General features: G+C 43.1%; 1 protein-coding gene across 45 annotated transcripts in view; it reads right to left on the reverse strand.

Moving 5' to 3' along the window:
- TENM4 (teneurin transmembrane protein 4) overlaps positions 1-22557 on the reverse strand; it is a 1535912-nt gene that overhangs the window by 17279 nt on the left and 1496076 nt on the right. For all 45 annotated transcript variants that reach the window (XM_072936977.1, XM_072936960.1, XM_072936968.1 and 42 more), the window contains 4 exons: positions 17092-17264; positions 13383-13618; positions 6914-7210; positions 4102-5716 (listed from right to left, as the gene is read on the reverse strand). In XM_072936977.1, coding sequence (XP_072793078.1) covers positions 4102-5716; positions 6914-7210; positions 13383-13618; positions 17092-17264 — 2321 coding nt within the window. The remainder of the gene's footprint in view (positions 1-4101; positions 5717-6913; positions 7211-13382; positions 13619-17091; positions 17265-22557) is intronic.

Below are 22557 nucleotides of genomic sequence, written 5' to 3' on the forward strand. Positions count from 1 at the left end.
GAGTGTCTTTGAAACAGAGGGGTTGGGGGGGGGGGGTATGAGAGAAATAAAAAGGCTCATTTGATTATTTTGTTGCCTAGTGCTAAGCCAGCCTGATTCCAAATCCTTCTTATCTCAAATGAAGAACTTTGATGTACATATTGTGGACCAGGTGGTCAGGAGAACAAAGTAAAACCATGAAGGTCAGCACTGGTGCAGGAATCACTTCCCAAGCACTTCAAAAATTCTAGAAAGAATACAGAGGATGGATGCTGAACTGCTGAAAAAATATGTAACATGTCTGGAAATACCCAGTATAGGGGGGTTCTTTATAATTCTCAGAAAACTGACTTCCAAAAAAACTTCCTGCAAACAGGAGTTTTTTCTTTTTGGAGAGAGGTGTTGGAATACCCAGAACAAAAAACCCACCAAAACAAACAACCTGAAACCATGGGAGGAAGGTGTGGAGCTGAGAAAACAGAGGGGAAAATACTAATTTGCCAGGAGGCAGTGACAACTTTTTTGACAGAAAAGTACATTTCACATCACAGAGGTTTTTTTCAGCTACAGTAACCCTGCCAACACATTTCACAGTAAATTCATTTGAGGGCAAAGAAAAGGAGTGCTTAATGCAGACACATGTAATGGAAATGTCAGTTCAATCCATCAGGATTGCTGAAGCTGGCAGCAAAGCTCTGTGCCATGAAGTGTACAATCACTAAAATATTTATGTTTAACAATGGGCCTCTCAAAACATAAATACTTGCTTCTCCTGCTCTCCCCTCCACATACCTTCAACTTCCTTAACTCAGAGACCTCATCATTGTAGGCCAAAGCACGTGCTGGTCACCCATGTCCTGGGCACTGAGCTCTTCTAAGGAACAACAGGTCCCAGTGTGGGAATGGAGGGACAGAGAGCAGCTCCCTGTCTCCAGATCTGGGCAGATTTGGTTGTGATGACAAGGACAGTCTTATCATGGGTCCTGTCCATGAGCTGCCTGAAAGCCTGAGCCAAAAGAAGTGCTGGGGCAGCAGCCTTGTGTCACAGCACTCATCCCATAGCATGGCCTGCTTCTTCCATGCACTGGGGATGGAGAAACTTGAAAAATACATTTGGGCACTGTATTCTTGAAAAACTAAAAAGAGAACTTACAAGACCATGGAAAAATATTATTTGGTGCACATAAAATAGTGGTGTATCAGGTTTTGACGTCTTGATTTTATTGTCAGAGCTGTGTGGGAAGCTGTGCACCTGTTCTAACACAGGGCTAGAAAAAATACTTAGTCCTGTCTTAACTGGAAAAGGAAAACAAAAATCTATTAATATGTAATAAAGGAACAGTTCAAAAACTAGATCTGTTCAAACCAAAAATTTCCAATTAACATCTGAATTAAACTCCATGTTGGTTTTGACTCTTTTTCTTTTCCAGTTTTCAATCATTAGCTTACACTTAGCTTGAAAAGGCTGAAAATCCAAAATAGATTCTTTTTTAAGGACATTCTGGAATTTGTCACTTAGACAATTTTGAGAGCTGTTTACGCTTCTGCTGAGAAATCTCTCGTTCTCAACCCTCCCCCATAAACAAATTCAGTTTTGACAAATAAGCATTTTCTGATAGGAAAAGTTATCTTGAGGTATTCCCTCCCAGCCTTTATCATCAGAGTGGGAGCAACATACAGGATCTTAGCCTGCATTTTTTGACATATTTTACTTCCCTTGTGGCATCATCTTCTCAGCTCTGGGGAAAACAACTTTTCATGGAAATAACCCCATGATCTAATCCTTACGATTATTGCAGAAGAACCTGAAAGCACAAATCGTAATGCCTAGGAAAACAAGCAGGACAGAAAACCCAATATTTTTACTTTGTAACATTTATTTGCTATTTATCAGATCTTGTAACTTAGGGGAATGCAATTATTGTTGAATTTTGGAAGGTTGTGATAGATGCAGCAGGAGCATTTAAAAATTAATTCTATCTCCTTAAGAAGTATGCACATTTGAGGAGTGATTGTGGCACTTGGCTTTTCAATGGGAAGTATCTAGATAAGAGTCCCACCAAAAAGTCTTTTCAAACTTCTCAAACTCTTCTCATTGCTACCATTGCTGCACACAGTATGAAACTAGGTTTGAGACTAGAGAAAGGGGATAGAACAAAGCTATCTGGAGATAAACCTGGGAGCAGCACACCAATGGTAGAGGAACAACTTGCTACTGAGGTCCTTCAGGCTGCTATCTCAGTACAGGCAGGGGATGGCAGCAAACATGCAAGTGTGATTAGATGGCCAAGAAGGCCAGTACCATCCTGGGCATTATCAGCAATAGGGTGGCCAGCCTGACCAGGGCAGTGATTGTCCCCCTGTACTGGGCATTGGTGAGGCCCCACCTTGAAACCTGTTCAGTTTTGGGCCCCTCACTCCAAGAAGGACATTGAGGTGCTGGAGTGTGTCCAGAGAAGGGCAATGGAGCAGAAGTCTGGTGAGGAACAGCTGAGGCAGCTGGGGGTGCTCAGCCTGGAAAAAAGGAGGCTCAGGGGAGACTGCATTGCTCTCTACAACTGCCTGAAACAAGGTTCCAGTATATGGTGGGCGCTGGCCTGTTCTCCCAGGTAACAAGCAATAGCACAATAGGAAATAACCTCAAGTTGCAACAGGGCAGGTTTAGATTGGATTTTAGGAAAAATTTCTTCACAAAATGGATTGTCAAGCACTGAAAGAGGCTGCCCAGGGCAGTGGTGGAGACACCATCCCAGAAGGGATTTAAAAGCACTTAGGGACACCTTTTTGTGGTGGATGTGGTAGTGCTGGGTTAACAGTTGGACTTTATAATCTTAAAGGTTTTTTCCAAACTAAATGATTCTATGATTCTATGTATATAGGAAGGCCATTTAATATAGAAAAGGATTTTCTGTAAAAATACCCCAGAGCTCATATTGTAGCAATTTTACAAAGTTTTGGGGGAAGCAGTTCAGAGATTGTGTCAAGCTTTGGGGTAGGTGTGGCCCAAAATCTGTCCCCTAAGTCTAAAGCACCTTATTTTCTTGACTTTTTGTAGACACTGTTGATTCTGCAAGGCTGATTAACTTTGAACTACATAGCTTGTAATGCAGTAGTCATGTAGACACTGCTGACTGTAACAAAAGGTTTGAATCGCTTTGTCATTCTGCTAAAACAAATCTGTATGCCATTTGTTTAGTCGCAAATAAATCTCTAGGCAAATCTGTGTAAACAGAGCTGCCCCTCTACAAAGAGAAAGGTTATCAGGACATTAATTGGTAGCTAAACTTCAGATATCTGAGGGGAAAAAAATCTGTATGCAAAATAAAAAGAACAAACACCTAAGAAGAGAAAGAAAACAGATTTGGGAATTACAATCTCCATCTATACTAATGAATTAAACATGCCCTGTACATGGGGGTCCAACTGGCTATCTAAAACTTATGTCCATTAATTAAAGAATGGAAAGCCTCATGGTGATCAGGACACTGAGAGAGGAATTACCTATTGTACTGGTTTTGATGAGGATAAATTTCTTAACAGTAGCTGGTACAGGGCTGCATGTTGGGCTTTTTAGGAGAATACTGGTAACACAGGGATGGTTTTGCTACTGCTGAGCAGTGCTTACACAGAGCCAAGGCCTTTTCTGCTCCTTACCCCACCCTACCAGGGAGGGGGCTGGGGGTGCATGAGGAACTGGGAGGGGACATAGCCAGACAGCTGATCCTGATTGACCCAAAGGATATCCCAGACCATCTGGTGTCATGTAAATTTGGGGAGGAAGAAGGAAGGAGAGGACGTTTGGAGTGATGGTGCTTGTCCTCCCAAGCCACTGTTTTGTGGGATGGAGCCCTGCTGTCCTGGGGATAGCTGCCTGCTGATGGGAAGTAGAGAATGAACTCCTGGCTTTGTTTTTCTTGCATAAGCAGCTTTTGCTTCTCCTATTAAACTGTCTTTATCTCAATCTCTGACTATGGGTTTTCTCACTTTTTCAGCTCCCCATCCCACCTTGCAGGAGTGACTGAGTAGCTGTGGTGTGGGGTTTAGTTCCATCTGGCATTAGACCATGAAACCTATTTGCTGATGGCAAGCTTGTGAAGATGTTTATTAATTTAAATGTCTTACCTGTCATGTAACATTTGATATCCTGAGAATTGCTAATGGGGTTGTTGTTTTTGAACATATACAGGTTGAAAGGCATTATGTTATTGCTACTCAGATGCTTCCACATATCATGGTCTGGACTTGTCCAGCGACCCGCTAGCACATCGTAGTCTCTCCGCCCCATGTGGATAAGCTTCGTGAGGGGGTCATACAGTCCTCCATGGTAGCCGATGATGATCTGGAAGTTGGGATTAGTGTCCATATAGATCTCCCCATATGCTGTGTACAGTATCTGCTTGATCATTAAGCCAGTCCCACTGAAGACAGCCAAAGGAGTGCCAATGTTATCACAGGCTATGTAGAATTCATCACCGCTGCTGAGCTCCATTGCAAAGAGGTGGCCTTGGAGGTCATAGTACAGGGAGGTGATCTCAGAGCTTGAGTGGTTGTACAAGTGGGTGACCTTGGTTGGGTTGGTCAGATCAGCGTAGAAGAATTGCAAGTGATGGCCATGGCTGGTTTTGCTGGAGACTCTCCTTCCTAGGCCATCATAGCGGTACTTCACACTCCACCCACTCGCTTTATTGTAGGCTTTGATGAGCAGGCCAGCTGAATTGTACTCAAAAATATCATTGCCCCTTTGCTTCAGGAAGCCATCTTCATCCATTTTGTACTGCACATCCCCCAGTCTAGTAATCCTATCCCTGAGGTCATACCTGAGTGGTGTAAGGCGGGCACTATTCCCTGGACTCAACAGATGGAGGTTTCCATTTAGGTCATAGCTGTAACGCCAGAGAGGTTTGTCATTGATAGACACAGTCTGCAACTGGCCATCAGCATCATATTCATATGAGTAACGAGTTGTATTTGCATAGGGGCCAACCTTCAGCTCTTTCTTAACCACTCTCCCCATGTTGTCATACTGCACAGTCATCCAGTACATGAGAGACCGGAATATCTCATACTGGACCTCCTTCATCCTGCCATAGGCATCAAAATGTTTAGTGTGGGTCATGACAGCAGTGGTAATAATCTGGTTGATATCGTAGTAAATGACCCCAAATTTACCGAATTGCTCAGTTTTGCCTGACACGTCATCGTACCTGTAGAGATCAATAGGCAAAGGTGTCTCGTTGATGACTGCCTGCATGCTGGTCACCCGGAAGCTGTTGTCATAGTTGTAGTCAAAGCGTGCATTCACCATGCCCTCCTCAGTGAAGCGGAAAATCTGCCGGTCAATGAGGGGCCCTATCTGTCTGTACCTGATTGTGCAGGTGAACCCTTCATTCTGCAAGTTTATGGTCTTCAGCATGCCTGCAGTTTCATCGTATGTGAAACTGATCTTTGTGGTGTCGTAGAGCATCTCGGCTAACTTGGACAGCTTCCCATACTTGTAGATGACACGTCTCCCAGTGCCCAAGTACAAAGTGTGCAGGAGCTGCTCATCCTCTGTGAAGTCCTGAATTACTGAGGCATTGCCTTCTGGTGGCCGGTAGATGTTCCTGTAGTAGCCAATGGAACGAATGGTTTCCAAAGTCTGACGGGCAACGTTGGGCATGGTCACCGAGGATAACCGGTCGTTCTTGTCAAACTCAAAGATGTACTGTCTCTGGCTGTGAAGGAGCAGCACCATGGACTGGATGGGAAGAAGAAAAGTATAGATTATATCCCTGTTTTTCCAGCAAAATTATACTCTCACAAAACCTGTAAGACTCTTCAATCCAAAGAGCAGGGTGAGTGGGACAAATCTCTGCACCCACAGAATTCAACAGTGAAAGGTAAGGAGCCATGCATGGCGCATCAAGTATCCTCTAACAGTGGGTCAGTGGAAGAAGCAGTTAATGCAGGGAGGAAGGTCCAGGTTCACAATGCTCAGTTTTTCAAACCACTACAAATCACTATTACAGCTATCTTAGCAAATTCCCTGAGCCAACAGCCTTTGAAAGCTAACTAAATAAAATTGGTAGAGCTACTTAAACAATGCTTGAAAAAGTATCCCCCGACACCTTCCAATGATGAATGAATGAATTAATTCATTCAACCCATCTTCTATTACCCTCTTCCTCCAAACTTCTGCCTGCATATTTATTTGTTCTGGGATTTTTTTTTTTTTTTGGCATATAACAAACAATCCACATTTATTATATAATACAAGGAATAAATCAATACTTTTTCCTTTTTACAAGATATGGCACAATTACAGTTTCCTTAAACTGTTTTAGGGATAGGTCTATTCAAAAACCAGGAATAAAACATTCCAGGCCCAGGTATATAATATATGGATCAAAGGGTAACTGGGCAGTGTAATGCTGAATGGTAATACCTAGAAAACATAAGTTCCATGCTAACACACAGAGTGAAGGCCCCAGGAAACACTGCAAAGTGCGCTGCAAGTGTGACTGAATTAATGCCTCACTTATTAATTACATGTATTTTTGTAAGTAGAAATGGGCCACTTGAAGAAGGCAGGATGTCAGACTCCATAGGTTGTTTTCACATGGAAAATCCTACTGAAAATTCCTACTGTTCACTCTGCTGACTTTATCTGAGCATATTTTATATTGCAGTCAACTAAATAAAGCAAGATTGTGCTTTAAAAATCACATGTCAAACCTTCACAGTTCACATGATTTCAGCATGACTGGGAAAAAACATCTCAGATAATTTTCAACTGCTCTGTGGTGGTCTGGCAAAAAAACCACTTTGTGCACTTTAGTGGGACAGAATAGGACCAACAATTAGCTGAGGTGAAGGAGTGTAGCCGTACTGATGTCAAAGGAGAAAACCCATGTGCCTCAAATGCACCATCTCTGAGCTGTAAGACCATTCTTACCTTCTCCAAGTAGGTGTAGCTCCACGATTTACCATCAGCAAAGATTCTGGATGTAATTCTGCCAGACTGATCGTACTCCATCCTTTCTGACATCGTGCCTCTCTGAATCCCTGCAATGTGTCCTCCTGGGGAATAGGTGACATTGACTCCATTCAGTCTGCTGCTGGGTGACCAGAGGCTGGGCCTCCCTGCCTGGTCGTAGAGGATGCGAAGCGTGAACTTGCGGTGATCATCATAGATTTTCTCAGTCCTTGTCACACGATCAAAGTCAAGGGACAGCAGGTTTCTGTTGTGAACCTACAGGAAAAAGGGAGAATTAGGAAGCTGGAAATAGTGTAGGTTAGAAAGAGTAGCCTTGTTTCACCAAATACCTCTTTACAGTACACTGGAGAGTATCCAGCTGTTCATTGCTGCTGGATAAGACACAATTTTTAAAGCAAAGAGTTGTCCTAATATTGCTCTTATTGACTTCAGTGAGGAGAGAGGCAGAAGAATGGTACTTTCGAAACACCACAGTGAAGGAATATTCCTCATATCCCAAATCTAGATTTAGGACTGCTACAGCAGATGTGACCTACAGAGCACAGAATGACAACTTATTGCAAGGAATATTTCCAAGATGTTCTACTTATCAAACCTAGAATATTGAGTCTTTTGCTTTCATGCATATCAAAAAAACACTTGTAGGAAAGAGATGGATGTTTGGCCACTAGAGCAGAAATCAGTGTTTTCCTCTGAGTTTATGAATATAATGCAGGCATTGGAGGTTAAGCATTTCCCCTGAGATGAAAAGTGAAGGCTTTAACCACATGTTAAAGCCACATCTGTAGATGTTAGAGAGAGCAGGAACTTTCCTGGAGAGCTGGACCTTTAACTTCATTGTCCTGGTATTATTCAGAGTGGCATAATTGTACTCTGATCTTTAGAAATACAGAGGCACTGGAGGTAAGCAAAGGTATCTACTTCAAAGGCAAGAGCAGGAATACATTTCTACTCAGGGACTGCAGTGCAATACAAAAAGGGGCTGATAATACAACTCATGTTTAGTCACGTGTGCAAGGAGACTTACAAAGCCACATCACCACAGCAGCAAAGTACTAGCTTGAAAGCAAGGAGGAAAATCAGTATTACAAGTATAAGCTTGTCAGTGAAGACAGCTCTTTCTCCGTCCCACCTCTTCCAAACCTCTTTCAGCTAGTGAACATCTTTCTTCTGGAAGGGTGTAGATTCTTCTTGGATGAATCTCAAACTCCAAAAAGCTGACTTGGTTTTCAGTTCCCTTTGCAGCCCTTCAGCTACAGTCAGTAAGCCAGAGTTTGCCGCTTGCTATGAAATTTTCAGATCAAGTTAAAAACATTGCCCTGTCCTGCTCTGGGTAACACTGACACTCCTGAAGTGTTGAAAAACATGTAGATGTGGCACTTGAGGACATGGTTTGGTGGTCCTTATTTTATTTTGACTTGTAGGACTTTGCTTGGTTGGACTTGCAAGAGAAAGCATAGGGTTGAATCAACAAAGAGGTTCCTCAGCCCTGGAAGAACAGGAGAGGGAAAGGCTGAATCACTGCAGTGCCTTTGTCTGGCATGGGCAGACATCTATGCTGAAGCCTAGAAAACGGGGACACCAGAAAGCCAGAATTCAAAAGAAGGTAACACAAGAGCTGGGGAGAGAAGGAATTGTTGCTATGATGTCAGTGTGAGGATGATGTAAGAGGCAAGTGCAACAACAATTTTCAATTTATGAATAACAAGGATAAAAGGTGAATATGACTTCAGGGAAGAAACTTTGTAGAAAGGCAGACAATGCTCTAATTAAATATGTGTGATATAGGGTGTAAATGTGCAATGGGAGAGAAGAAATCAGCCACTATAACAGGGAAGCTGGAAAATAATTAAAAAGGTATCAAAACTCTTAAGTGCAGATGCACATGTGTAACTAAGAGGAATTTGGTATCTCCTACGTGCTTGCTGCTATAGAGAGAGAAACACGAGAGGCAATTCCTTGCAAAAAAAAAGAAAAGCAAAGCAGGAAGCAATAGCATCTCTGCCTCCCATATATTCACGGAGAGTCTCCATCCTGGCAGCTGCAGCTTCTTCTGCCCCAGGTCTTTGCCAAGAAAGCTGGGAAGAGCTCTTCTAGGGCTGGAACAGTAATCTAGGCTGAATGAGGTCTTCCTGAGAAGTATGTTAGCAGCAGTGCCATTCACTGGGCTGGAAGGACCAAGCAGCAGGTCCCTGGATAGCTCTTTAAGCTCAGTCCAAATGCCTGTATCCTGTGTCTGGTGCCATAAATTGTTCCACCCTCCCGATGCTCTGGCAAGCAATGTCTGTGCGACTAGTTGGAACCAATCTCCCCTTTCCTGTATTTTATTTTTTAATGATTTGTTTTCTTCTGCTCTCTTGATGTACTGTCTCTTTTATCTGAGAAGTGCTGCAGTGCAAACAGTAACCCCTCAAGGTGATGAGCAAAGTGAACTCTACCCTGCCAATAGCCTCTGAAGAGGGTCTAAATCTTTTTCATACTTGTTCAAGGGCATGCCTGTATAGAAGTGAATTTTCTGCAGAAGAACTGACAGGGCTGCAGGCTGCAGTCCAATAACTGTGCTTTATGGTGAGCAGCTAAACAAGGTGCCATCCTCCATCCCAGACCTTATTCTGGAGTGGAGTCTGAAAACCTCCTGCAAAAAGGTTTTGCCCCTCAGAGTGTTTGACAAGACATGTGATCAGCATAGAATCAAGACAGGGTGAATTTAAATCCATAATTCACAGTGGATTTGACATCCCTTTAAAATGTGTGAGAGACTAAATTTAACCCCTAACTCACGTTCCACAGTACTTTATTGAATCCCTTAGCTTCCTCTGCAGAAAAAAGAGCAATAAACACACCACCATCTCTGATTTCTCCAATGCTTTCTTTGGCACTCCTTTAGCTTAAAGAGTAATTAAACAACATGAATTGATCTCCCTGGGAACACAAGAGTACAAAAAGGAAGAGGATTCTCATGAAAACAGCCTGGCAACCTTCAGCAGAAGAAGGCACAAAATACTCCTGCAATGAAGACTTCAGGAGCCAACAACATCCATGTGATGAACGACTGCCTAGAAAGGAACGTCCTCAGCAAATTGCTAAAACTGTTGGAGTGGCCATAGCCAGACCTCAATGTCTTGCATAAATTGTGGAGATCATCCTAGTCAGCATACCAGGTTAGCACCATATGGTTAGCACCATATCCCCCTCTGGTCTTGATGCCACCATTAACCTGCTGCCAAGGTCTTGGGGAAAAAACAAAGTGACTGATGACCGGAATTACCATGGTTAAATAAATAAAAGAACTGAGCCAGCAGCTCTGTCTCTTTTTGCTGTCCTATTTGCTCTATTGTCAGAGATTACTTTACATCTTTCTTTATTGAAAAAATCAAGTTTTTTCTTAAAAAAAAAAAAAAAAAAAAAGGAGGGTAGTCCTCTTCCTTGAAACAGGATTTACTTAATGTTCTCATGCTCTCTCTGCAAGTGAAGTCTGTTGCTGCTGTTGGCCAGGGATGGGTGGAATTCATAGCCAGCCAATCTGCAGAGGTATCTCACTGCGGGGTGGGTGGATAGAGAATCACAATTTTTCATGGGGTGTGTGGGACAGCAAAAGTGAAAGGGGCTGCTTTAACATATTTGTTAAATATGTTAAAGCAGTTCTGTAATTCATTGTAAATCATTGTAATAATTGCCTGGCCAAATACAGAACCAGGTCAGCACTGGTAGGACAGGGAAAAAGGTATCAGGGTTGTCCCCTTTCCCTGAATCTGTGCAGAAGTCCCTGCTGTGTGCCCTATCCATGCAATAAGGAACCATGTATTGTGCTATTTCCTAGGGAGGGTCATGGAGGCAGCTGTGGAAGTGGCCTCATTGTGCTGGGCGCTGGCTGTGCTCATGGCAATAGGCTGCCAGTCCCCAAGCACACTGTGGGAGAAAGAGGTACAACTCATAAAAAGTGGATCCTTGTGATGACAGCAGAAAGAATCACTCTTTTACAGTGTCCAGACCCTGTTGTCCTCACTTCAAAGGCTTCATGAAAGTATGCTGGAGCCTCTTTGTGATGTTCTTTCCCCATGAAGCACTATGTCTTTGCTGCTGTCTCATGTAAGCAGTGGGGTGAGGGGAGAGGGAAAGTAGTAACTTACTCATATATAGCAGAAAATGGTATCATTTCCCAAAATGAACAAAAACATGTTGAATTTAACTTTCCTAAGTTTCTCTCCTGCTAGGGAAAGCAGCAATTATTGGTGTGAGGGAAGAGGGGAATATCACACAGAGAGTATGTTAAGTGTTGTGCAATCCCCAGAGAGGTAATTAGCACCTTGCAGGCTTTTGTGTAAGGGGTGCAGATGCTGCCATGCATGCACAGACACAGAGCTTAAAACATCTAGTACACCCTCAACAACTTTGAACCCCTGAACACAGCCATAACTGAGTCCTTTGACCATGTACGATGCACTTCTGATTCACTAGAAGGATCCTGATAGGCTCAAAATGTGAATAAATGCTAGCAGATTTATAGGGATTCCAGCAACTAGACTGAAAATTCATTTTGCAAGTGTTTTTCCAGCTGTAGTACAATATAAAACACACACACATTCTGTGTTTGAATCTACTGCAAAAATTTGGGAGATAAAAACTGATATGGGCAGCTGAGCTGTGTCTAAATGAGTAGAAACTGTTTTGAACACCAAATAGCTGTGACCCAGCTGCAGATTTCAGAAGGCTCTCTCTTTTCAGAAAAAGACCTTTCTGAAAATGTCATCAGTTATTAAAATGAGATTAATTGAAATAAAATAAAATAAAATAACATAAAATAAAATAAACCCCCCAAGACAAACCCAACAAAAAAGTGTGGTGTACTATCTGCAGATACACAGCAGTTCACACTAAAAGAGCAGCTTCAGCTTTCATTACTGTTTGCATTTTTTCTTCTGGTAACAAAATATGAGGCTATCAATGCATGGGGAAAAGAACAGAGGCTGGGGTGAAGTAATTGAAGAGAAATACTTGACAAGTGTGAGCGAGGAGAGACAGGAAAAATCACACCAAAGTGGCAGGGGTCATGCAGCAGGGAACAGGGAGAGGTGAAGAGCAAGGACTGGGAAACACATATCCTGAAACCAGAGCATTGATATTTACTGCCAAGCTTAGGTGTGAATAAATAGCTGCAGTCCTTTGCTGTGGTGGCATTACACAGCACTAAGCATTTTTCTCAGAGGGTCTGAATTTGCCAGGTGCTGAGCAGCTTCCCAGGAACCGTTCATCAGCCTGTGACTCTGAGACTATCAAGGTACAGGGTGAGTGCACAGGACTTGCTATTACAAGTTCCCAGCTTTGCCAGCAGTTAGCAGATGAATTACAGCTTATTGGGCAAGATCTTTAAACAGCCCTGACAAGTATGAGGTGCATTGTGCGGAACAATGTTTTCAAAACACATCAGTCTCAAGCACAGAAAGGTCTGGGCACTCCTGGAGGGAGAGTACTGTCAGGCTGGACCTGCTTGTAACACTTCAGGGAACAATAGCAATTGTGGTGCAATGCCGTGTGAACCCAGTTCTTCAATAGGTTCAAAGACTAGCAATTTCATTAATCCAGAGTTTTTTCTGAGGTTTCCTAATGAACAGTATTCACAGAATCATTGAATGGCTTGGGTAGGAGGGGGCCTTAAAGATCTAATTCCAGCCTCCCTGCCATGGGCATAGACACCTTCCACTAGATGAGGCTCCTCATAACCCCATCCAACCTGGCCTTGAACACTTCCAGGCTGGAGCATCTTTGGGTGGCTTGTGCCAGTGTCTCACTACTCTCACAGTAAATAATTTCTTCCTAATAGCTAATCCAAACCATCTTTTTTCCAGTTTGAATTCATTTGCCCTTGCCCTATAACCCTATACCCTTGTCCTAAGCTCCTCTCCTGCTCTCTTGGAGCCCCTTTAGGTAATAGAAGGTGCTCTGAGGTCTCTCTGGAGCCTTCTTTTCTTCAGACTAAACAACTCCAGCTCTCTCAGCCTGTCCTGACATGCTTAGAAGGCTTTCAGTGCTTTGCTCTATGACTGCCAGCAGCACAGGTAGAAAACACTCGCACTAACTGTGTGGTATTTTATAGTTACAACTGTCCCTGGCATGCTTAAACAGCCTGAGATGATGGTTAAACCTGTGGTGTCTGATGGGAGGTCACACATTCCCAGGGATGCAGAGGACTGGTAGGGAGATCAGCAGCACCACCTTTAATGGCTAAGGGAACATCAGCACATAAGGAGACATAATGATATACTACAGTCATAAAGGTTATGTCACTGAGGGTGAACTGACAATTTTCTGTCCTGCAGCCCCATCCCTCTTGCAGACAATACAAGTTATATCCATCCCTTTCTGCTATGAGACTGGGGACTGACGAGATGGGAAGTGGAGGCAAAAAGAGCTCGTGGTTCTCACTTACCCTCAGCCGACGTCCAAAGACAGTGACCTGCCCTCTGGCTTGCTCCTTCCTCTGCCTCCACTCCACGAGGTTGAGGCCGTTGTCGATGGGCAGGGTGACATTCCTCTTCCCCACCGTGGGGTTGACGGTGCCAGCCAGCAGATGTGGCTCGGTCTGCAGGGCCACCTCCATGCCGTTGGCGAGCATCAGTCTGAGGGAGCCATCAGCACCGATGTAGTAGCTGTTTCGGACTTGGTCTGAAGACAGAAAAGAGTTCTTTGCTGAACTTTGATGATACAGCTCCAGCTCTTCGTTTGCTCCCTCACCTATGCTGCATGAGCATTTGAGCTGGTTGTAACCAAATGCACTCTGTTACTCACCTGTCCCACTCAATGGGAGCAAAACATCAGTTTCATCAGGTAAACATGGACAATTGCTTTTTCATTTGCATGAGGTTTGGCACCTCATATTCTTGCAGAAAGTCTTGTGCAGGTTAAAAAAGTGAAAAAAACTGTGTAATCCTTACCAAAAGATGCAGGTTCAAACTTCTTCCTCTAGGCTAAAACACTGTGTGGTGAGATATTTATTTTAAATCTGTCTGACTGAAAACTTTCCATGCTTTTATATCCTAAAGATCTTAATTTCACAACAGTATATGAGAAAGTGGGGCCACCTACTTTCCTCAGTTCATTCACTGTCTCACAAGTGACAGGAAATTGCTCAGCAAGATAATGCTTACCAGTTCCCCAAACAACAGCCAAATCCTTTCCCTTGAGAAAGCTTTCAGGAGGCAACTGAAGTCCTCTTGTTTGGAGAGAAAGCAGAGGCATTAAGCTCCCACATGTCTCTATACATCTGGCCTCCACTAGCTCATGAAAGATCAGATTTTGAGGCCAGTATTCGGGAATTCAGGAGTTGAACAGAAGAGCAATCTCTCTTCTACATCCTTCAGGAATCAGGCAAGCTGAAAGCCCATCCTTTGAATCTCCGTCTGGCATTTATCTCCACAGAGAGTAGCTCATGAAGGGTAAGAAAGCATGAGACTTACTCAGTGCAGAATGGCTTTAAAACATATTATACAAACAGTGCCTTATCTGAAGCTCCTCAAAAGTTAAAAACCATTACCATTTCTGTCTCCCAGGCTGCCATAAACTCTTAATTGTGAATAAAAACACCCACTGAAAATTCCCATTAAGTGTTTTTCCTTTTTAAGGCAAGCTGGGTTTTGTTCACTACTTGCTCTGCCATAGCCCAGCAGGAAACAAGATCACAGTGAAACTGCCATTTCTTGTCCCCAAGGACTAGATCAGCGAAGACCACAGTTTGGTATATTAGGGAAGGAAATGTGACACCACCTGGTCCTTTTTTATGTGGGTCTCATCCTGCTCCTGTGATAGCCAGCTGGAGTTCTGCCACAGACACCTCAGCAGAACCACTGCTCAACTTTATACAGCAGTGATAACGAAACTCCTGGAGCACAGGATTTTGCCAAAAACATACAGCAGTGATCCACAATGCAGATTCAAGTATTTTAGCCCTGCCATGGAGTATGTAAGTTGATGGTCTTTAACACAGACTCCAGCCAGATCAAATCACCTCCATGCTTGAATCTGCAAATGGAGAGAAGGACCAGCCAATTGGCTGCCACACCTTTCTAGATGCGTGGTTTGATGCTAAAGTATTAGGAGATGTGCTTGAAATCAAATCAGTGAAATATCCCTGAACAGTGAATATATTCCTTCCTCTTTTTTCCTTCACCAGGAAGCAGAGGAAGGCTTGAAGGTTTACATGAAATTAATCAGACACATGATGTTCCCTTCATGTTACATAAGCACCACAGAAGGGTTATTGTCACCAGTGCTGTGGTACAGTGTGGGTAATGTAAATCCTCTACTTTCAACATTTTCCCAAGAGAAGACTCTTCCCTGGCTGTGGAAGGTATTTCTCAAGGGCTACACGAAATCCATGGGCTGCTGAATGCTGTATTTTAGGTTGCTTTGGCTCTAGGGCACTACTGCCCTACTTTGGCATTGAACAAATGCTCACTTTGTCACTAGTCCAGAAGACAAAATCCCACTGGAGTGTTGATATGCCTTTTGTAGAAGCTCCTAAATCCATCCTATGTGAATTTGCAATCTTCTGAAAATGCCTTCTCAGATCTCACCTGTTCACAGTGTGATCCAGGTTTCCTAAAAGGTTCACCAATAATTTGGTTCATCAAGACACCTCCTCTGCAACATTATCCAGATCTTTGTTTTAAGTGAGTTTCTTCAGATGCAAACAGTGTCATAATTCTATACTTCTGAAAATAGTTAAGCTGTTTGTAATTCTGCACGTCCTAATGGCCAGAATGTCACCGTGCTGGAGGGCAGGACAATGACAGAATTGACTGCAGCATCATTATGTTTCTGTGCCTTCAGTGCAGAGTGTATAAATCACACCACAGTCAATTTTGTCACTAAAGGGCCCCCAACAGTGGGCTCTTTTGCTTAATTAGGCACATGAGGTAAAGCCAACCTCATGTCTGTGATGTTGTCACACATCCTAATGTGAGTGAGTGAGATAGGGTGAGGTAGGTTGCATCTGTTTTACAGGCTCAAGTAAAGAATAAGAAAGTCATGGTGTGTTCCTATAGGAATACAGGGGCAGCTTGAGGGGAACCCTCTCAGCTGCCCTCTCCAGAAGAGTAAAAGCAGTGTTTCAGGCATAGCAGGCACCTTCTTTTAGGAAAGGTTAATGTTGTTACAGGAAGGGGGAAGGAAATTGTATCCCAGAGAAGTGGGAATGAATGTCATTCTGGAACATGTTTGCCCCACTTGGAGCAGTTTGTTCCTCATAAGGAGGAAAAAAAATTCACACCCCACTGTAATCAGTCATAGATAGAGTGAATGAGATCTGGGGAGTAAAGAAAGCAGAGTCTGAAAGTTCTTTCCCTTTCCCCAAGACCCAGGGAACGGGTGTGATAGCTCATCCTGATCCTAAGGAGGCTTCAGTTTTCAGAACCCAGAGATCCAGGCTGGCACTGTTTGTGTAGTACTGGTCCTGCCACTACCAGCATGCCAGCACAGTACTCCCCTGGTATTTATTCCTCATTTATTTCCCACTTCATTCCCTTTTCCTCTACCTAACAGGTCCTCTGCTTCCCACCTTCTTACCACAGGCACAACTGTACTCATTTCCCACAGCCACAAACTGGTCCCACCAGTCCCTCCTGTCCACTTCTTCTTTGTGCCTCTCCACACCGCCTCTTAGCTCAAACACAGACCCAAAAGGTCTGGGCACAGGGATGGTCATTTTTCGTGAATATTTGAAACACCAATCAACAAAGAATCAGATCTCCATAAACCAGCTGGAAGCCTGTTCCAGAAGGAGAGCAAGTGTTAAGTCAGAAGCCATTACGAGACTGAAGCAAAGGGGTTGGCTGGAAGTGTGGCTTGATTTATGCAACCCCTTTAGTTACAACAATAATGGTAATGATGATGGACGACTGTGCTGCACGAGCCTGCATGGCAATGGCAATGGCTGGGAACGGAGCAGAAAAACAGCTGCAGAGCATCCACTGTGCTGGAGAATGGGGCTAAGTAGGTGTGAGTGTGTGTCTGTACCAGCACGTGGGGAGCTCTGGTGCACTGAGAATGCCGATTTTTGCTGCTGGGATTATCAAGATGATGCCTGTTTCCTGATCCATTGTGTGCAGTTTGGTCAGGAAAGGGATGCTGGCCCAACTCACCTTGGAGCAGGGTGTAGAAGGCCCCTGATGCTGACAAATTGGTTGTTATTGTAACGTCATCCTTGCTGGAGGTCTCCACCTGGACATGCACGGAGCTGTCGGTGTCGCTGCGGAAGCTGCTCACTTGGCCAGTAGGGAAGGTCACGTTGGTCAGGCGGCCAAAGCTGTCGTATCTGAAAGAGAGAATGTAATGAAGTCAACAGCATCAACAGAGGATGAATTATTCTATAAAACAGAGATAAATTTTTCAAGTCATCATCCAGATTTCTCAGAGAGAAAAATGCACTGTCACTCTTTCAGACAGTCTTAATTTTTTTGTCCTCATGAGAAGAAAATCATAGCTTTTAGCTGAAGAAATTGAAGCAAAGATTAGAAAATTACTAAATACATATTAGCTTGTATTTTAACAATATTTTTCCAACACTCCCCACCTGCACTATGTTTCTTGTTTATGAAAATAACCTTATTTCCCATCTACTATGCTGTGACTTACAGAAAAGCAGTGGCCTGTGCATCCTATCTAGCAGAACTAGGAATTTCTGAAGCCCACCAACTGATTTGTTTGGTTGTGTCCTGAGCTCAGCAATTTAATTTTTTTCTCTATCTAATTTTAAAAAGCTAAATATCAAGGACCAGATTGGCCACATCAGGTGGAGAGTTGTCCCTTGCAAACATGGTGTAGAGTCCTGAGTGCAGCTGAACCCCTGTGTCTACCTCTTACTGTTCCTAGGACCATATGGAAGGACTGATTTAAAAGTGTAAAAAAGCAGACCAGTTTTCACCCCTACTGTGCCCTTGGCCTTTCCAATGAGGAATCAACATAAGCACCATCTGGGAAGGTTTCTGCGATGTGGACACCTATGTACCAGGGCCCAGGTAAAATAAGCTTTATACATGCAGGCCCCACAGCAATTAACAACCCAGGGGAGTTATTTTTTTGGTAAAAAGAGAAACAGACACAGACAGTCTAGAGCACTCCTGAGTTAAGAGAGCAAACGCATCATTATGCCTCCCATCTGTGGCATTACAAAAAAGTTCACAGACCCAAAAGGCTGGCAAAGGACCTTTGCAGTGAGTTTATTGTAGTGGAAATGGAGAGCAATAGGAAGCTCTACTGGCTAATCTCTGGAGGGCTGTTGGACCTTCTGATGAGAGGGACCTTCATGGAAAGGGGACTTAAATAGTTAGGGAGAAACAGAAAAATTCCAGCAAATCAATCAGGGATAAATATTCAACTTTTTTCAAGTCCTGCCACAAGTCTTTTAACAATGATTTATATGAAATTAAGTACATTATGAAAATGTACTTTGGGGATGCAAAGTAAATGGTGAGCAAGCAGAGAGGTCTTGTTCTCCTGTGCTACCCATTGGTGAGCCTTTGATGGAATGCAGTGTCCAGTGAAGGGCACCATTCCTCAGAACAACAAAGTAATGTAAATTATACATTAAGGATAACATGCTTAGAAAACTTGATGTGAGAGGCAAAGCCAAAATAAAAAAGTTCATTCAGTAAAGGGGAAACAAGGAAGTGGGAAGATGCCACTCTAACAATGGGTGCTCTGAGGAGGATTATAATAAATTGCATATCATGTCTACTGAGGATGTGACAGAAAGTAAATGGAAACAATGAAAATTCATATTAGAAGCTGTAGAACATTTTCAAGGCCCATGGTTGCTTCAAGCAGAGAAACAGATGGAGCACTGGAAACCCCACTGTCCAACTCTTTTAAGGATAAGTTAGAGAAATGTCTTAGAGGGGATGTGGAAATAGATGATCAGACCTTGGAGGGAGCAGATGGTTGAGGAGCTCTTGATGCTTTTTTTGGGACTACTCTGAGCTGGGGAATAAGAAAATACACCCCATCTAATAACAAAACCCAGAAACCAAACAAAAACCCAAGGAGAAGAGGGCAGTGGAGGGGAAGGGGGGGTGGGGAGGTGGGCAGGGCAGGGCAGGGCAGGGCAAGGCAAACACGAAGCACTCTTGAACTGCAGCTAATGAGAGACCCATGAGCAGTCACTGGACTGGCTCTGCGTTATACAGAAAAAAATTCTTTTCCTCTTCCACTCTAATTTTTCCAGATTTGAACACAGTGCTGGTACTTCACTTTTGAAATATGGTGGCACTGATTTAATGTGAGGAAGGGCTGGTTGAAAAGATGATTTTTGCCCAAGTTTAATATTTTAGTTATAGTGACTAAGTAGATGACCTCACTGCAAATCTCTGCATCCCTCAGATTTGGAGACATTGCCACGTGAGGCTTTTCTTGCCCACTGAGCAGAAGGGGAGGTAGTAAGATAGAAGAAAGCATTTGCCCTCCAGAGTCATCCTCTCAGTTATGGATTATCCAAGCCTTGCCCTTTCCCTCAGATATCCTGGCAATCAATCAGCCACTTGTAAAATGGAAAAGAAAGAAGAAAGGAAAAATCAAAACAAGAAAAGATTAAAAACAGGACTGCATTGCAGGGGTTTGGCAGAGATCAGTTAAAGCTTTTCCAGGCAGCTAGCAGCACACAGCCTGGATCTGAGCTGCATCCATGCAAGAGCCAGAACTAAAGTGCTCCCAGTACCAAACAATTTACTGCAGATTTGTGGCTGCCCTGTTTGCACTGAAACAAATGTGTTTTGTTTGTACTGTCTCCAGTCACCTGCACATCTCCTCCTAAACCAGCACGTGAATCTTAAACAGGAAACATCACAGGCAGTTTCTTTACCCCATCTGCTGAGACAAGACACAAGGGATATGATTTAGTCTCTCCTCTAAGCAGAGAAAACATTGTTATCACTGAAGGTGTGTTGTGTAACACCCCAAATTCTTTCTGCCACAACATCAATAGTCCTATAAACTAAATCAGTCTGAACTGTAAGGGTAGAATTAAGTTTGGAAACGTTCTGAAATTTCAGTAAGATTAATCTGAATTTGGCATCTTTGACTTGGTGGATTAGTAAGTGTGAGTGATTTATTTCTATTGCTTAATTCAGATTTTAAAAATGAGCTGCTCCCAAAAGTAAGTCTAATTCACCTCCTAAAAATAATGTCACAAATCTAGATGTCTTGCACTGAAGTCCAACGGATGAGTTTGGTATAACAGGAATATAAAAGGAAGCAGGCCTGCAGGTTAGGGAAATAAGGAGTGCAAAAGCCAGGATGCAGGCAGAGGGCTTGTTCATGTGATAAGTGCTGAGTCAATGTCCTGTGAGTCACAGCTTTTAATCCTAATTGAATGACACTCAGAAAAATGCTGAGAGTGAGCACAAAACCTTTACTCCATGCAAGTCCTACTTACATGCTCCAAAGAAAGCCTCAAAATGCTGTGGATACTCAGTTTAACAGCCCCCAGCAGCAGCAGACAGCCAATTCCTTATATTCATCAAATCACAGAAATACAAATTGGTTTGGGGTGAAAGGGACCTTTCAGATCATCTTGTTTCACCCACTTCAACATGGGCCAGGACACTTTCCACAAGATCACATTACTCTGACCCCATCCAACGTGGCCTTGAACACATCCAGAGATGGGGCAGCCAGATCTGCTCTGGGCAGCCTGTGCCAGTGCCTCACCACACTCATAGTAAAGAATTTCTTCCTATCATCTACTCTAAAACCTATCCTTGTTCAGTTTAAAGTCATTCCCCCTTGTCTTAATGCAGAATGCTCTGACTAAAAGGCAAGTAGTGCCTTTTTATGTAATATTATGTAGTGTAAAATAAATATTACTTTATATAGTATTTCTGTAGAGCTTTTTTAGTAATATTTTTATAATATTCCTGGACCTCAAACTTATAGGCACCCTCACAAATGGTTCTCCGCCTTTGCCAGGCAAATAAATAATATTTGCAAATATGCAACTGGAGAAATCTGCCAGTAACCTTTCCTTGTGCAAATTAGGTTAAAATGGCAACAAAAAAAAGAATGAAAGAGCATGATGGCACTTAGACCTCTGTGCACACATTTTTCTTGTAAAGTCAAAATTACTGAGTACAATACACCTTATTTACATGGTTACATTTTTACAGGTGTACAAAACTCACAGTACTTCATCAGGAGCATTTGGGACTTTGGATCCTGAGAAACAAGGCTCCTTTTGGGCCAGAACAGGCTGGAATGATCTGCAGGAACTGGTTTAAGATGTCTGCAGAAGTACATTAGACTTTTGGCACATCCTTAGTCACCTCATTAACCTCCTTCAGAAGGAACTGGGACCATCTGTGTTTTCTGCATGTGCAGGAGCTGCTGCACCTCTCTGCCCAGCAGCCAGACAGGGACCTGCCAAGGACTGGCTTTGGAGGGGACAGCTTACTTATTTGCACCTGCAAAGAGGTCCTGCCTTACAAAGGAAGAAAAATGAGAAGGTAGAACAATTAGACCGTTCCCATTTTTATTATTATTTTTAACTGGTGACAGATGAAGTGTAAAATGCTCACGTCCAGACTAAAGCTCCTTTTAGCACTGTGGTGGCAATGCAAACGGAGGTGTGGGAAACCCATTAGCATGAACACACACGGCGTTTTCTTCTCGGCAAGCAGTTCTTTTTCTCTTTCCTGTTTTTACTCAGAACTAGAGCATTTTTCCCCCTTTTCCCAGATTTAGCTCACACAATACATACCTGTCACATACTCACAGTCTCCCAGGAATGTGAAGACTTGCACATCCCAGAGATAATATGCTTAACAAGCTAAATGTGCTGGTTCCTTCCACCTCAGCTTTCAGCCCTATAAAGGCCCTTACAGGGCACACCTCAGCTTGGAGAGGAAGGCCAAGCGACTGGCTCTTATGTAGCTGCAGGTGTGCCCTGGTATTTGCAGTAACATAAATCTCTTCTAGTCACCTCATTTTGCAGCTAAGCTGCCCAGCCTGTTTCCACAGCACTGGGATTTAGGGCTGGGCCAGTTTTCATCACAGCCTAAGACTTCTGTGTTCTCCAAACGCTCTGAAAGCCCCAGAATTAAGGAAATACTGAAGCATGGGAGTGCACACAGCAGCCACTTGGAGCAATGAATCCATCACCTGCTAACACAGCTGCTGCCTTCTATTCAAACCTGCTGCAAAGCCTCAGCACTTACAATTACAGTGGCAATTATTAGGCCAGCAAAGGAAACCATTGCCATCCATTCCCAATTGGAAACGTACTTAGCTAAGGTTCAATGCACAGAATTAAAATGGTATTTGGTGCTTATGGGGTCTAATTGTTGGCTTGTAAACATTCAGAGCTTTCATTTATCACATTACCATTGTGTAGAGACCTGGACCTTGGGAATTAAAGAGCATCCTAAGTACCATCTATTCAGAAATCAATTTCTTGCCTGAGTTTCTGCGTTTTCTCATTTTAGCTTCTTCACATTTTATCAGCCTTTTAAAACACAAGTCAAATAGATCAGAAAAAACTCACTATAATAATACTGCATTTAGTGCCAAAGTGTCTAAATGGAGCTTGTAAACTATATTTTGCATGTGATTATACCAAC

Source organism: Taeniopygia guttata, chromosome 1, assembly GCF_048771995.1.
Source record: "Taeniopygia guttata chromosome 1, bTaeGut7.mat, whole genome shotgun sequence".
NCBI lineage: Eukaryota > Metazoa > Chordata > Aves > Passeriformes > Estrildidae > Taeniopygia > Taeniopygia guttata.